The following is a 16157-nucleotide window of genomic DNA, read 5'->3' as shown; positions in this document are numbered from 1 at the left end:
TTGAAGACCTCTTGGTGAATAGGCACTACAGTGGTACCTCGGGTTACATACGCTTCAGGTTACAGACTTTGCTAACCCAGAAATAGTACCTCGGGTTAAGAACTTTGCTTCAGGATGAGAACAGAAATTGTGCAGCAGCGGCGGCAGGAGGCCCCATTAGCTAAAGTGGTGCTTCAGGTTAAGAACAGTTTCAGGTTAAGAACGGACCTCCGGAACAAATTAAGTACTTAACCCAAGGTACCACTGTACTGGTCTCACCCCACTGTGTTCCAAATGCAGATCCGTATTTCCCTCTTGTTTCTGATGTAGATCTTCACTCAGCCCTTCTTCCCTGGCAGGAGGCACCATTTTGTGGTTCACCTGAGTGCCAATATGTCTTCGGCTGACCTTGGCAGTGGGAGGTATATGGCCCTTGTGTGCACACAAGGTAACAGTGTAAGCTGGAGATGTTTTCTTTGTTTGCCTCCCTTGTTTTCTTCTCAGTTAACCAGTTACCCTCCATGAACTCTTCAGTTACAGGTTACTAATATGTCCTTTAACATGAGGCAACATGCAAACCATGAAAAGAGTGAAGTCAAGAAAACATTCAAGTTAATGGAAACAAGTCTTTATTAAGTAACTTTTAATATCAGAAAAATAAAACTCTTATAATTCTCTTTACAGCAAATATATAATATCAGTGCTTTGGCCACCATAAGTTAAAGGCCCTTTATCATAAAATATATGGTTTTGTTTTTTTTTAAATTTACTCAAATTGAATTTATAATCCCTATGACCTCCCTACATATACATAACAAAAAGAGTGTAGTAAAATTAGCAAATACTAAACTATATTGAGAGCTTTGTCATTCTTGAGTCTGTGGTTTATAGAAACGGTACACGCACCTAATGTCTGTCGACTCCTTGGCTTATAGTTGCAGTGTACAATGCAAGAGTACAAAATACATGCTCGGTGAACGAGATTGTTCGTATCTACAAGACTGCAGCTAAAGGTTAAGGTTTCAATACTGACATTTAAACTATCCTACAAGCTGTTAGCGTTAAAGTTATGCATTTCATAATATAATAATATTATAATAATAATATGCCATCAAGGCAACTTTTATACTGAAAAAAATCATAAAATAAAAACCGTTATCTGTAAACTTTTTCTTTTAATACGAAATGTAACCCTTTCAAGTGGAAATAAAAAATAAAGATTTCTGTATATTTACTAGTTCAATACACATAGAATTTGCTATACTGAGGGGAGCGGGGAACCTGTTTGTTTCAACTCGGGAAGGTATTGCTCCAAAAGGAAAAGAAAAGATAGAAATAAAAAAATAAAGAAATCCACCAGAACTTCTGAGTGTTCTTTTTTTCAAATGCCAGCACAGATTTGGGAACATTCTGAGTATGAAGAAGCAAGAAAACATCCACAGGTTGAAATGTAAAGAAAACACAAAGGAAAGGAACAGGGAGAAGCTCGTATTGACTTGCAAAGGGGAAGATGGGTGGCTTTGAAATGAGATAAACCCCTCGCTGGGCCACAGTCGCAGCTGCTCTCATGAATGATACAAGAGCATGAATGTGACTGCTTCTCTGTCGTCGTCGTCCCCCCCTTTTACATTACTAAAAATAAAATACATGCTTCACATAATGTGCAAGTTATGGTTGAAACATAAAAATGATTCACATTTTTTGAACTCTGATATTCTCTAAAATAGTTAATTTAAGAACAGCTTGATCAAACTAGCCAATGGAATGTTAGCATCCTCGCTATCAGATACAAAGGGTGCCATGACCTGACAGCTGTCCGTCCACCAGACACGCCTCCTCTGAAGCAGATGGGGGGGGGAGGGAGGTGGGAGGGGGAAGGAAGGGACATTTGGTGGGCTGCTCGCAACACCACAGCTCTTCACATGGATTCCATGTGTGGTGTAGGTCGAACACAGAGAGCTCCGGTGCAAGCAGAGGGGTCCCCCCTACTCTCAACGGGGTGAGCCAATCTATGGATACAAAAGGCTAGACTGACTCCCTCCCTTGAAATGAATGGGGAGGCCAGCCACTTGTGGAAGGGGACGGACTCTCTGCTTGTGCTGGGAGCCCCCCCCCCCCGCATCCCTTAGCACTGATTGAGGCAAGGCAGACTTTCCCACGCTTCAGCAAGGGAAGACCCGCACATTCCTGATTCTCTTAAGATGCCCCATTTGCATATTGGAGGAGGTGGCGGTCAACTCATGCCATTTTGCCCTGTCCTCTGTCCCCTTATGAACAATGATCACATTAATAAAAGTTACCGCTACGCTACTTGCTGAATGCCAGGAAATCAAATTGTGCATCATAAAATTATTTGCAACATTAGGTAAGTTAAGCCTATGTTGTAAAGTGGGGGGGGGGGGAGGAAGCGCCCCCAAACCTGTTTTGAAAAACTGGCAGTGTAAAGAAGGCAGCTTTGGAAGTGTGTTTGATACATTGATAATCCTTTGTACCCTTCCCTCTTATAAACCGACAGTTTCTACATTCAGGGCTGTGTCAGGCTTTTGCTGTCATGACCTGCGAAGCCTCATGCTCCATTCTGTTCTGAAACTGTTCCTGACCCTCCTATCGCCTCACAACTTCATTCCAGAACTTTGCTACAGGTGCCACAGCTGCAACCAAAATGGACAAAGACTGGCTAGGCTTAGTGTTAAACTGTACAGACCTTTTCCAAAAAAGAAAAAGAAAAAAAGAGAGTACATGCCTTTCAAACAACATTAGCCTAATCTCAAGAAAGCCCAATAACAGTCTGAGTTCATTATAAGTTTACTTAGGGGGTACCATTACATCCAAGCCATTAAGAGTTTAAAAAGTCCATATATAATATCTCTATATATTTAAGAGTGAATTTGAATCGCCTGAGTAACAGCTGTCTGGCAAACTGGACACGTGGGTACGTCTTTTTCACAGATCTTGTTGGCACATTCCATGCAGAATAGGTTGTGGCCACACGGAACCAGGGCAGCAATTACTTCGTTCTCAAAGCATATCACGCAGTCATGCTTTCTTCTCAACTCTGGAGGGGAACTAGATGTGGAGCCACCATTGGAAGAAGAGTAGCTGTTGGTACCATTGGAAAAAGCAGGGATGTAGATCGGAAGGCCAACTTGGCTGACTGTACTGGGTGGATCGCTTCGGACTCTCCTTGCCAGCGGATGTTCCAAGGTTTCGGGAAATGTAGGCGACAGGCGAGGAGTGGATGGCTGACTCCCTCTCCGTGGAGCCTTCACGTTACTAGCAGGTTCGTTACCAAAACTGGAGAGCGGGTTAACGGGTTCAAAGGGTGTCCAGATGGTTTGAGAAGGCGTCGGCAAGGAGTCGTACGCAGGAGAGTCAACTGCAATGTCCTCCGCACCTACAGAAGGCAACGTTTCTCCAAACCAAAAGTTGCCTGTGCTGAATGGACTTGTGGGGCTGAAGTCAGCCAGCCTATTGCTTCCAAAGTAGGAATCAGTGGAGCCGCTTCCTAAAGAACTGGAGCTGTCGTTTCTGTAATTAGAAATCATCCTAGTGCGGCTTGGAGGAGGTACTGGGTTGGAAGTAAGCCAGGCAGACCCCAGGTTCCCTCCTTCAAAGCTCACGTCCGTACCGTTATAATGGAAATCGTTTTCTTCGTTCAGTTCAATGTAGTTTCCAGTGCGCATGGCGATGTGCATTTCTATCTCTTCGCGAGCACGATCTACGTTTTCAGGCATACCGGTAACCTCAAAGACTGGCTCCTTGTCTCTACTGGGAGTAACTATGTAGGTGTGGGTCTGCTGCTGGATCCGCTTGATTGTAGCGCCTTTGGGGCCAACCACCAGCCCCACGACACGGTAAGGCACCCTGACCTGGACTGTAGTTTGGCCTGGTAGGTTGGGGTTACAAGACAGCCCTCCCAGCGCTGGGCCATTTTTGTTGCGTGAAGCTCTAATCATGGAGAAGTGTTCAGCAGCAGAAAGAATTTCCCTTTTGGCCATGGCTACATCTTCTTTGCGCCCAGTGACGACAAAAATGGGTTCTTCTCCGCGGACAGGGGTCTTGATGTAGGTATTTGTCTTGGCTCTCAATGCCTTTATTTTGCAACCTGCGTGGAGAAAGCACAAATAACAGTGCTTTAGTGAAGAATCTTGAATGGAAAACGATGCAAGAAGCAAAAATCGCTTTGTGCTGACACTCTGATCCTCAACATCTCCCTTTCCCCACCGTTAGGTCAGTGCAAAATCACACCATTACAGTGAAAACAGCAATTACCCAATTAAAGAAGGTTGCTATTGAGAACAAGTGCTTAGGAAGCATGGCAGTTAAGTCACAAAGTAACTAAACTCACAGAAACCTTTAGCAACCTACCCATCCATACCAAACTGCAATTTGAAAAAGACAGCTAACTTTTTGAAAAGCCTCCTTGCCTGGCTAGTGACTATTTACAAGCCTCTTCCAAATCATTGTCTTAAGCTAATAAAAGTTGTTGACTTCTGTATTTGTTCTGTTCCTCCGCGGAGTGAGGAACAACCTCCAAAGCCAGTGCACTTAGGTTTTCAAAGAAATCTTTTCCAAGTAATTAGCTGAAGCCAAAAACACATTGATCAATGGTGCAGCAGACAGTTTCATTCCATTCCGTATATAGCAATTAAACAGAAGCTACATGAAGGTTATTTAACTGAACAAGAGATTTAATTTTCTTCAATATGCTGCTTTTCATCAAAGAATATCAAAGCTGTTTACAATAAAATGAGTAAAACCCATATAAGGCCAACAGAAGCAGAAAAAGCAACATAACCACATATGAGTGAGCAACAAAAAACACACCCAGAGAAGACTCTCTGAAATTAATAAACAAACAAAGTTTGGTCCAATAATAGTATGGCGCTGCCTTCTCAAGAGTTACTATTGATAAAAGAATAAACATGGTCTTTATTAAAGGTGTTAATAAAGGTATAACTACGCTAGATGGTCATCTGATATCTCTGTTAATTATATGATATAATCTTTTCTTATTAACTGGGAAAATGTTCAGTTCTAGTTGAGTGCAGATATTGCTTGGTGGCATATATATTGTAACTATATTCAACAATAACATTTACAGTTTCATAGCCCAGGAAAATGTGGGTTTTTGTTAAATATCACTCTCCCCCCCCCCAAAAAAAATGGCAAGTCTTGCAGTATTTGATAATTGGCACAAGATGGAATAATAGAATTCAGTGGTTTGAATGTTTTCAAGTAATGCACCTGCTAGAAGACCTTATAAGGCAAAATGAAATTAACAGACAACAAGGTTTGAAAAATTAACTTCATAATTACAGAACTCTAAAGAATAATTATCTAAAATATATTGGAGCGTAATGGTTGAGGAAAGCAAAGCAAATATAGCTAGGTTTAAAAGCTAGATGGAATAATTATTGTGGGGTGGTGAAGCTATTTTCATAAAAAAAACTCTAATATCTCAATTCCTACTGCTTTAAAGGAAAATCATTATAAAGTTCTATACAAAAAAACATTTAAATCCTTTAAAATTAAGCAAAAATGAATAGGGTAATGACAGAGTGAGTGCATTTCCAGCACAGAGGATGTTTCTTTCATATGTGGTGGGGTTCTTAAGGGAACTGGATGGAAATTGTTGAGATTAGAATCACTGCGCACCTTTACATTATTGCCATCACCAGTAAGAATTATTCTAAGATACACTGAGGATATAATACCATCTGAAGTTTACAGAATTGGAGGGCAACTTAATATTTTACAACTCCAACTGAGGTAGCAAATAAATTTTTAAAAGTAAAAAATTCAAGGTGTGCAGAAATATAACAGGGTGAATAGTGTGGGATACACTATATTTCACAAAGTTTACCCACTTAGCTTGGTTTAGAAAAGTTAGGCAAAGGGTTTACTTGAAATTGGAATTTGTGAATTTTCGGAACAGAGATTGCCAAAAACAAGACATTTCTGTTGAACTCAATGGGACTTACTTCTGAGTAGACACATGCAGGGTTGTACCATTAAAACATTGCATATACAGTACAGTACAGAATTAAGCCTCCCGAGCCGAAGACACCCTATTTAGTGGCTTTAGGTTTCTCATCAAGAGAAATGCATGCGGTTTGGAACGTCACTGAAAAATGCCAAGTCCCGATCTATTATGTGAAAAGCCAACACAATGAGACCGTTAAAAAGTTTTTCCTTAAAGTGACTTTTACAGGAAAGCTGACTCTACAGACTCCAAGGTCAATCTCTCCTTTGTTATTTGGAAAGAAACAGCAATCGAGAGGAAGCCGCAGCCTCCGACACCTGAAACTTCTGAATGCGTCATCAATCAATGCTAAATGAGTTTAGCTTGTAAGGAACTGGTAGCAAGATACAGATGCAATAGACTACTGTAAAGGCAGCCAGGCCAAAACAGAGGCCATTAACCTTCTTCTGTAGTTCCACTGGCTGACCTTCGTGTCTGCTGCCTTCCTTGTCTTCTCCATTAAATCACGCCTTCAACATGCCATCTAATAGCCTGGTAAAAGTATTAAGCTAGGGTGAGTTACTGGTACATTTTATGCTTCTAACAGACTGTCCTGGATGCTGAGGCCCAAAGCTATAAAGGAGGGAAACTTACAATCTCCCACACCTTGTTTCCTAATCCCTGGACATGTGAGAGATTGCCACATGCATTTTCTGTTGTGATGACAGAATAGATCTGATGCTTGGAAAAACTGAGTTAAACTGTGCAGTGCTGATTTGTTAGCAAGATATTGTACACGCTCAAACAGATGTTAAAGAATACACACAGTTCATGAATAAACCTAGGGCTACTGATCTACAACTATGAGAACGAACTACCACACTACATAGGTGATTCCCTATTTACTGGTACAAGGTGGTGTAACTGTATGTACAAACAAACTGACATCCACCCATGGGAAGTTGTTTTTTCTTATCTGAGGCCTTGAACTACATGCTCAGTTCTGGATGCGGAACACCGAAAGACTACATTGTGTTTCAATGTAGTCACCAAGATTTATGTACAGATATGCCTGCCTGCGAGTTGAATATTTCCATCGTTCTAAACAAAAATGAACAATTTTAGTAAAAGCAAAAGCTTGGCAGTCCTTCTCTCAAGTGGTTTTTTTTAAAAAAATTGATACTTTACCACCCCCCTTTCATTATTCCTCTTATTTCTATAGGTGAAAGATCACATTGAGGATGCCCAAGTCAAGTCACCCAGGTATGTGCAGAAGGATGGAGGGAATAAACAAAGATAGTTTTCAGGACTGGAGTGCAGAGCTGCTGTAATTTTCTTCAGTATGTACATGCAAAATATATACCACTATGCCTAAATGTACCACAAACTGGGATATGTGGGCATTTCATGGGTGGAAAAGGAGAGTGAAGTATTGGGCTCAGAGGAAGTGCATTCCCAAGGCAAAGCCTCTGCTCCTCTTGCAACTTGTGAATGGGCCATTCCCCTTGTAGCTAAAACAATGCTTCAGGAAGGAGGGAATTGGGCCACTGGGTGTTTGGACCAGAGGGTGCATGTCCTCCAAGGTCAATCTCTCACTGCATCTTTGAAGGGGGTGGGGAGAGCTTGGAGCTTGCATGCTGCAAGGTGCACTTTGTGCAAGCCCTATGGTCCTTTCCCTTTTATCCTTGAATATCCGTGTGATGTGTTGATGACATAGTTAAGGGGGGAGGACACTAACAGTTATAACCTCTCGACCTGCTTAAGACAGAAGCTGTGCCCATTACCTACTGCGGAAGGAGAGGGAGAGAGACTGTAGAGAATTCAAGATGTGTGCCTATTGCACCCATCTTGGATGGTCTCAATGTAGATTTCATAATCTAAGGGTGGGTGGTACAGAGCCTTTTGAGATTTCTGCATTATGAAATTGGCGTGGAATATGATGGAACACATGATTCACTAAGTTTCCAGGTGAAAGAGATATATATGGTTTGCTTTTTAACATTTTGCTGATTTTTACATTACAAGTCTTGTACCCCGCTCTCCCTGAATCACAGCCCTGGAATTTTTTTCTCAGGTAATAAGATAACAATGTCTTTGGCCATGTGCAGTTAAGAGATGTCAGGGTTCTGGTTCGATCAACCTCTATTTGTAAGACCTTTTGTCTACTCTCTGGTGTGCGTGTGTATGTGAAAACTCTCTTTAGTTACTCAGTGCCAAATCCCTCATAGAACCAGGAGAACTAATCATTGCCCTTTCCCAGAAAGACCATGATACTCATTATGCACCACTGCTGCCCTTTCTGACCGTAGAATTTGTTGGAGAACCCCCTCCACAAATGGAGCTGACTAGTTATTTGCTAGGTGAAATATTCCATCACCATACTTGTGAATAAAAATAAACCTAGTCCCATGTTCAGCAGCCTGCAAACTATATTGCAGTCTGCCTTCCAATGCAACTGCTCAGGAAGTTCCATTGCCCAGGGAGTTAGCATAGGCTCATTTTTCACCACTGACCACTAATTAGAATTGGACAAGAATTTCTCTACTCAGATTGACTGTTGATCCAGACTACTTTTGTTAGCTTTTCTGCTTCACGTGGCTTGACTATGTGATTGGGTCAGCTTGAAGCTGTTTGCTTTAAGTAGCTTTCTGGGAACCTTGTAAGAGTCACTTGGATAGGTAAGGTAAAGGTAAAGGGACCCCGTGACCGACTCTGGGGTTGCGGGACTCATCTCGCTTTACTGGACAAGGGAGCCGGCGTACAGCTTCTGGGTCATGGGGCCAGCATAACTAAGCCGCTTCTGGTGAACCAGAGTAGCGCACGGAAACGCCGTTTACCTTCCTGCTGGAGGGGTACCTGTTTATCTACTTGCACTTTGACGTGCTTTCGAACTGCTAGGTTGACAGGAGCAGGGACCGAGCAACGGGAACTCACCCCGTCACGGATATAGGACCCACTTGGATAGGACCCACAGACAAATAAAGTCTTTCATTTTGTTTCCAACTGTGGCTGGCATTATACGTACGATGCTCTGTGACGCATAAGTTTTGGTCTGATTTGCTTGGGTGGATCTGTGGTGCTCCTGCAGCAGTGTGTGAGATAAGGAGGTTGTGTACGGAAATATGTGTCCACGCCCTGAATGCTTGGCAAATCCCTCTTTCCAGATCACCATTACCAGCTTCCCCTTTTTCCAGAGTCTCCAGAAGTTTGGAGAAGAAGCAAGACAGACTCTTATTTACTTTTAGCCTTCTCAGGTGGTAAAACAGACCTGGGTTTCCTTCCAAGACCAGTGCTGCTTCTCCCCACTGCAGCAGTCCAGTATGACATGCAGCAAGATCCAGGGCCCCAGATTCCTCTGGAAGATGGCTCAGTGAATGGTGTCTAGGCTGCTGATGAGGGCAAAAAGCAGACCCCTCAGTATTATTAATTTTAATTATATTCTACCTTTCTGTAGAATACAATTACAGCTGATAAAGTACTAAAAATAGCAGCACTATTACAAAATCACGTTAGAAGCGGCAGTCCATAACAATCCCTAAAAGCAGCAAATTGTTAAGCATTAAAAGCTTGTGATGAAAAGTTTATGAGTAGATGAATCTCCACAAGAAGGGCATCTCATAGTTTTGGTGCTTTCAGAAGATCCTGTGTCTTGTACCTGCCTGACTAACACTGTAATAGAAAGGGAGATGTCCTCTGACATTTATTTTTTTAAAACCATGCACCTTTACACAGAAATAGATAGTCCTTGAGGTAACCTAGGTTGGTAGGGGCTTTAAAGGTTAACACTGGCATTAAAGTGGTCAGAAGCAAATAAGCAACCACTGTAGGTGGAATAAGATCTAAAATGTGATCTGATTGTCCAGCTGTAGATACCACGGTGCTAGCTGGTACAGTGGTACCTCGGGTTACAGATGCTTCAGGTTACAGACTCCGCTAACCCAGAAATAGTACCTCGGGTTAAGAACTTTGCTTCAGGATGAGAACAGAAATCGCGTGGCGGCAGCAGGAGGCCCCATTAGCTAAAGTGGTACTTCAGGTTAAGAACAGTTTCAGGTTAAGAACAGACCTCCGGAACGAATCAAGTTCTTAACCCGGGGTACCACTGTACTATCTTGCTGTTTCCTCCACCTTCTCTTTGAGCCAAGGTTTCCCAGAGCAGAATTCCAGAATTCATTTCAGAGGTGGGAACTCTGGAAGCCATACAGAAGTACCAGTTGATGGAAACTACAGGTAAGAGTACTCTTGTGCTAAGATCCTGCTTGCAGGCTTCACAAAGGCACCAGGTTGGCCACTGTGACAACAGGGTGCTGGATTAGATGGGCCACTGACCTGGTCCAATAGGTTTTTCTTATTATTTTCCTTCACTTCTAAGTAGTCCCTAGCCAGCAGACGCCTGGAGATAATAATTTCCAAGAGCAATACTTGAAGGGAAATTGGGGTTTTGGGGGTCGGGGAGAATAAGATAGAGCAGGCTCCTATTCCCTAAATCAGTTCTCTTTCTGCCTATATCTCTTCCTCCAATCTATCTCCTAAGTTTTGCAAGACTGTTTGCACCCCTAATAGTGTCTTAAAATAGTTGTGAGCCTTTTGTTTCCAGCTCTCTTCTACCACCACTGGTACAAACAGGTAAAAGCTTGGCCAAATTACATACTAGGGCGGTCCTTATTGTTTGCCAGCTTCATGCTCAGGGAGAAAATGTTGCTTTGGGAACAGAGCTAAATAGCACCTTCCTCTCCCCCAAAGTGCTGTGAACATTCTTTATAAAAAAACCCTGCTTATTGCCATTCAGTCCGCTGCTTTTTACTAGTCTCCTTCAATGCCATTAAAAACAACAACATTCAATTTAATCCACTCAATTAAAAGTTGGGCTATAAATCCTCAAAATGAGTAAGTAAACAGAGTCTTCTTCCTGGCAATAATCTCATTGATGATCATTGCCTAGTGGGTATCGTATAGTGAGGAAGATGGTGCCAAAGTTGACAACATGCTGGTGTGGCTGAGATGGAACATAGCAGGACTGCCCTCACTCTCAATGGATTTATCTTTTTGCCCTCTCTCAAAGCCATGTCCAAAAGGTTACTGTGCCAAGCGAGGTGCTTTTTGCTGCTGCTAATATTAATGGGATGTGCCCACCCCTCTTTCTGGCCGAGTTTCTTTTATACATTCCTTAGGGCTGGAGCAGTATTTCCTTGACAGATGCTTATTATCAAGCGCTTCACCTCACTAGGAAAATTTAATACTGGGAGCTGCTTGCAATAATTGAGGTTGCTCCTATCATGATTTTGAGTAGGTTCACCACTCCTCTCCCCTCACTCCCCCCATATCTGTGCATTACAGTGGTGCCTCGCAAGACGAAATTAATCCGTTCCGCGAGTCTCTTCGTCTAGCGGTTTTTTCGTCTTGCGAAGCAACCCTATTAGCGGCTTAGCGGCTTAGCGCTATTAGCGGTTTAGCGGCTATTAAAGGCTTAGCGGCTATTAAAGGCTTAGTGGATTAGCGGCTAAAAGGCTATTAGCGGCTTAGAAAAAGGGGGGGAGCGAAAAAAAATCGGAACACTCGCAAGACGTTTTCGTCTTGCAAAGCAAGCCCATAGGGAAAATCGTCTTGCGAAGCAGCTCAAAAACGGAAAACCCTTTCGTCTAGCGGGTTTTCCGTCTTGTGAGGCATTCGTCTTGCGGGGCACCACTGTATTTGTAGTTTTAAACTTTTCTACATGTATCCTGGGTTATATTTCCATAATAATAGATTTATCCTTCAAGTCAGCTAGTTGATACTTTCTGCATCTGTTGAGCTGATCCTGCGCGCTCGCTCGCGCTCTCTCTCTCTCTCTCTCTCTCTGGTATTGTGGGTAGGATGCATGCAGCACACAAATGTTATTTTATTTGCCAGGAAAGTGCAAACTCTGTGTTAGAATACATTATTTTAGCTAAGCATATTTGCATGCATTTCTTTTACATAAACTCAGCTTTCAACATAGATGCTTTCAAAAGATTTTGACATTTAATGGGGCTGTCAATGGAAGCAGAGGATGATCGAAAGAGAAAATACAAGGAGATGGGGCATAGTAGATGATGAAGATGATGATAAATTTATTTATACTCTGCTTTCCCCCCTGATGGGACTCAAGTCAGCTTGGATAACTGGCAATAGCCATCTATCGCGGAGTCGGGTGCTAAAATTCCCTACTCTAAGCTTGACCGCCATGTTATCTAAAACCTATTCTTGTTATAATTCCATATTATTTGCATGTTTGGGGGCGAGGAATCCCTCTCTCTGGAGGGGAGGGATAGGGCAACGACAGGAAGACCTTGGCTGGGTACCAAGGCATGCCAATATCTCTGACCCCTGTATCAAGCATAGAAAGAATTATTCCTGGAAATATAGAAAGCAAATAACTGGCTGCTATGCAACTAGAGGAACTCTAGAAATGACACCTTCTATTTAGACATCACATCATAGAAACAAATTATAATACACCAAAAATAAATATTTTTGAATACTATGTAGCCAAGGAAAGATCTACTCAAAATCAAACATGGCAGGTTTGGGGTCAGACGAGAACAAAGTTGATGTTTCTTCCATCTGTTTGTCTCTCCTCCACCGCAGAATGAAATGTTACTGAATCTTCACTGATTTTCAGAAATGTTTCTCTACAGACTCGTTGCCTGTGCCTAAGTTATTACACTCCTTCTATTATAACTTACTTATTTCCCTTACAAATGACCACATTTTAAAAGTGGCTGAGAACACAAAAATGCATTTTGCATTATCTAACTCAGTGTGGTCCAACATGTGGCCCTTGTGCTACCTTCCCACAGCCTGGTAAGGCGCCAAAGGAGGTGGGAAGACTTCAGAACCCTGCCAGAGCCTTGTGCCTCCTTCCTAAAGCCTGACACCTCGCTTAGCTGGCTTTGAGAAGGCAGCACAAGGGTGGGGTCCCACCCCCTTTTGGTCTGGCTCCCCACTTTGTGCAACAAGGTAGTGTGTGGCCTGCAGGTATGAAAAGTGGACCGCCTTGATCTAACTCATTGCTTCCTTCTGAAGAGTACAGTGGTACCTCGGGTTACACACGCTTCAGGTTACATACGCTTCAGGTTACAGACTCCGCTAACCCAGAAATAGTGATTCAGGTTAAGAACTTTGCTTCAGGATGAGAACAGAAATCGTGCTCCAGCGGCGCAGTGGCAGCAGGAGGCCCCATTAGCTAAAGTGGTGCTTCAGGTTAAGAACAGTTTCAGGTTAAGAACGGACCTCCGGAACGAATTAAGTACGTAACCAGAGGTACCACTGTATATCCCAATATCTTTTGAATACAACCCTACAAACCCAAAAGCTAAGCAACAATTAAAACAACCAAAATCTTTCTAAACCAGAATTTCCTTTTTTTAAAAAAAACTGCACTAAGATGAGCAATTTTGGAGCAACGCTTACCAAAAGTATAATGGATTACTGTATTTTTCGCTCCATAAGACGCACCAGACCACCAGACGCACCTAGTTTTTGGAGGAGGAAAACAAAAAAAAAAATATTCTGAATCTCAGAAGCCAGAAGAGCAAGAGGGATTGCTGCTCAGTGAAAGCAGCAATCCCTCTTGCTGTTCTGGCTTCTGTGATAGCTGTGCAGCCTGCATTCGCTCCATAAGATGCACACACATTTCCCCTTACTTTTTAGGAGGGAAAAAGTGAGTCTTATACAGCAAAAAATACGGCAATTAACTACCATTCAGGATATTTGCAAGGCAGCTGAGTGTGGAAATAAGCTTGCTGCTAAACAACCAAGAAATTATTTCCTATTCAAAGAAAGGGCATCTCAGTGTCAAGAGGTGATGTCCTCAGGCACAGCAAGGACATGACAGAAACTCTCCAAGCAGCCCAGCTGAGCCTATCTCAGTCCTTGCTTTAATCTCCAGGAGTCTATGCCTGCTTGCACATGTGTGGCAACGTCACGCTGCCTGCTGAAATGTACAGCTCTTCTTAGCAGTCAAGCCCACCTGTTTCCTTCAACTTGGTTATTCCTCTTTACATGGAAGAGAGGCACCAAATTAAGGAAGTGCTGCCTACGTCACTGCAAGTGCTGGTCTTTGAAGAATAAGGAACTGAAACAAGAAAACTCGTGCTTACCCGTCAGCCTCTCGTCTGGAACACTTGGCAGTTCAGAAGTCGGCTGTTCCACTTGCCCTCTCACCTCTCTTGCTGACACCTGTTTAGACTTGGCACACCTTAAAATCTGCTAACTGCCCTTGGGATATGCAGGCCAAACGCGTGACTTCTGTATATAGCTTAATACAGCCTTCACCAATCTAGTGTCCTCCCTATCTTTTTGGCGGCAATTCCCATCAGCACCAGCATCAATATGGCAGCGATGGCTGGGGGGTTGGTGGGGTTTTAGTTCAAAACATCTGAAGGCCACCAGGTTGGCAAAAGCTGGCTTAATATATAACTTGTATAGAGGTTAAGAAGTGCCTGAATTCACTGGGTCTCTAGCTACAGTCAAGGCAACCGCTAAAGTCTCTGGACATCTTTTAACTCTAATTAGGGCAGGCATTTTTCTAGTTGCACAAAAAAGTGTGAACAATAGGAAGCTCCCACATTTTGGAATACAGATCCCAAAAACCTGTCTCCTTGCATTTATGCACTTCAGCAAAATGTGATGCGCTATCAGGCTTATTGTATGCCAATAAACTGACAGACAACAGTCTCAAAGAGGAAAAGCAGGGCACTCTCTCTCTCTGTGTGTGTATATACATACACCCCCACCCACCAATCTGTTGTATCATTGCAGCCTTCCCTCCTTTGCCTGTTTTACATGTGTTTTTACCATTCTCTCTTTCCAACAGCAAAGGGTGAACCAAAGTGACAATTATTTGATTGCAAGATGCACACAACCACATGGGGAGCCGGTTGTCTGCACCGCATAGCCACATGCAAAGGCACCCCATATTCCTCCACATTTCTGATTGGTAACAGGTATCAGGGTGCAAAAGACTCCCCACAAAATTAAAGTTTGCAGGCCACAGATATTCCAATCCTGCTCTAAGAGTGGAGTCTGGACCCTTTCCTGTGATGAGAAAAGCAACACCAACCAAACAAAGTTAGGTGCTTGGCTCTGCTAGTTTTACAGTGCAAGTTATGTTATATGACGACAAAACTGTCTGTTCACTGGCAACTTTTGAGTAGCCTAAGGAGAGAGAAAAACAATACCCGAGGGAACTCTGGCAGTTACCCCCAAATACTGATGCACATAACAAGCCTGCGCTAGTCTCTGCAAGGCATGTCTGTTAAGTAATTACTATTAGCATTGCCATGTTGAAATGCATAACTTTAAAGAGGGAAACAGCACATATGGAAATACTGCCGAGGTAAACTAGAAGAATATATGCACATTTCTTAAGTAACTAACAATCCCTGATAGCTCCCTCTCACTCTCACTCAAGGTAGGCTGCTGAAGACAAAGTACTTGGCTCCAAATCAGGTCAGTTTGGAAGAAACACTACAATAAAGCGCACCGAAAGATACATCTTTGTGGGGGAAACGCACAGCAATTAAAATATTGGATCCTGAGATATATTAGCAGAATTCCACTCATGTGGCAGGGCTTTCCAGGCACATATCTGCACTGCAATTCCAAGAATCCCTGGAAAGCCACTTCTGAAGGGTGAGGGACTCTCTGGAATGGCATGTGACTGGGTATGGGGGACTATAGCAGGGTAGGGTAACAAGAGATAAATTGGCAGGCGACTGCCTTGCGTAAGTGCTTTTCTGCTTGTGCAAGACGTCTCTGCTTCCAAGCTCTTGTAAATAAAATGTGATTGCCATATAAGTTGGCAGGTCGGACATATACCTGCAAGCACAAGGGTCCAGGTTCGATCCATGGCAACTTCAGCTAAAGGAAGCTGGGTAGCATAGCTTTGAGAAGCCTGCTGCCTAAGGCCTGGAGAACTAAGTCCACTTCTAGAGAGGATTCTAAGCTAGGTGGACCAGTTCCTTCTATCTTGTTTTAGAAGGCTGATTTTACAAAAACAACAACTGTGAATTTGCTTGCCACCCTAGGCACCTTTGGGAGGAAGGGCAGGATAATAAGTTCATTAAATAATAACCCTACACCCAAAAGGGAACTTTCACTATTTTGTACTGATTCAAAGGCCAGAAGCCAGGTTATACTAGCTCAACTAGTCTTACAGTGAGTATATTTGAATCAAAGGAGCAATTAATTC

General features: G+C 42.8%; 1 protein-coding gene across 1 annotated transcript in view; it reads right to left on the bottom strand.

The window, feature by feature from the left end:
* Positions 1-591: 591 nt before the first annotated feature.
* The window catches only part of MEX3C (mex-3 RNA binding family member C), a 140306-nt gene continuing 124740 nt past the window's right edge, over positions 592-16157 (bottom strand). Inside the window, exon 3 of the mRNA XM_083465824.1 lies at positions 592-4084. Coding sequence (XP_083321950.1) covers positions 2856-4084 — 1229 coding nt within the window. The 3' untranslated portion in view covers positions 592-2855. The remainder of the gene's footprint in view (positions 4085-16157) is intronic.

Source organism: Podarcis liolepis, assembly GCF_965112155.1.
Source record: "Podarcis liolepis genome assembly, chromosome: 11".
Lineage (NCBI taxonomy): Eukaryota > Metazoa > Chordata > Lepidosauria > Squamata > Lacertidae > Podarcis > Podarcis liolepis.
This window is presented reverse-complemented; position numbering and strand designations above follow the sequence as displayed.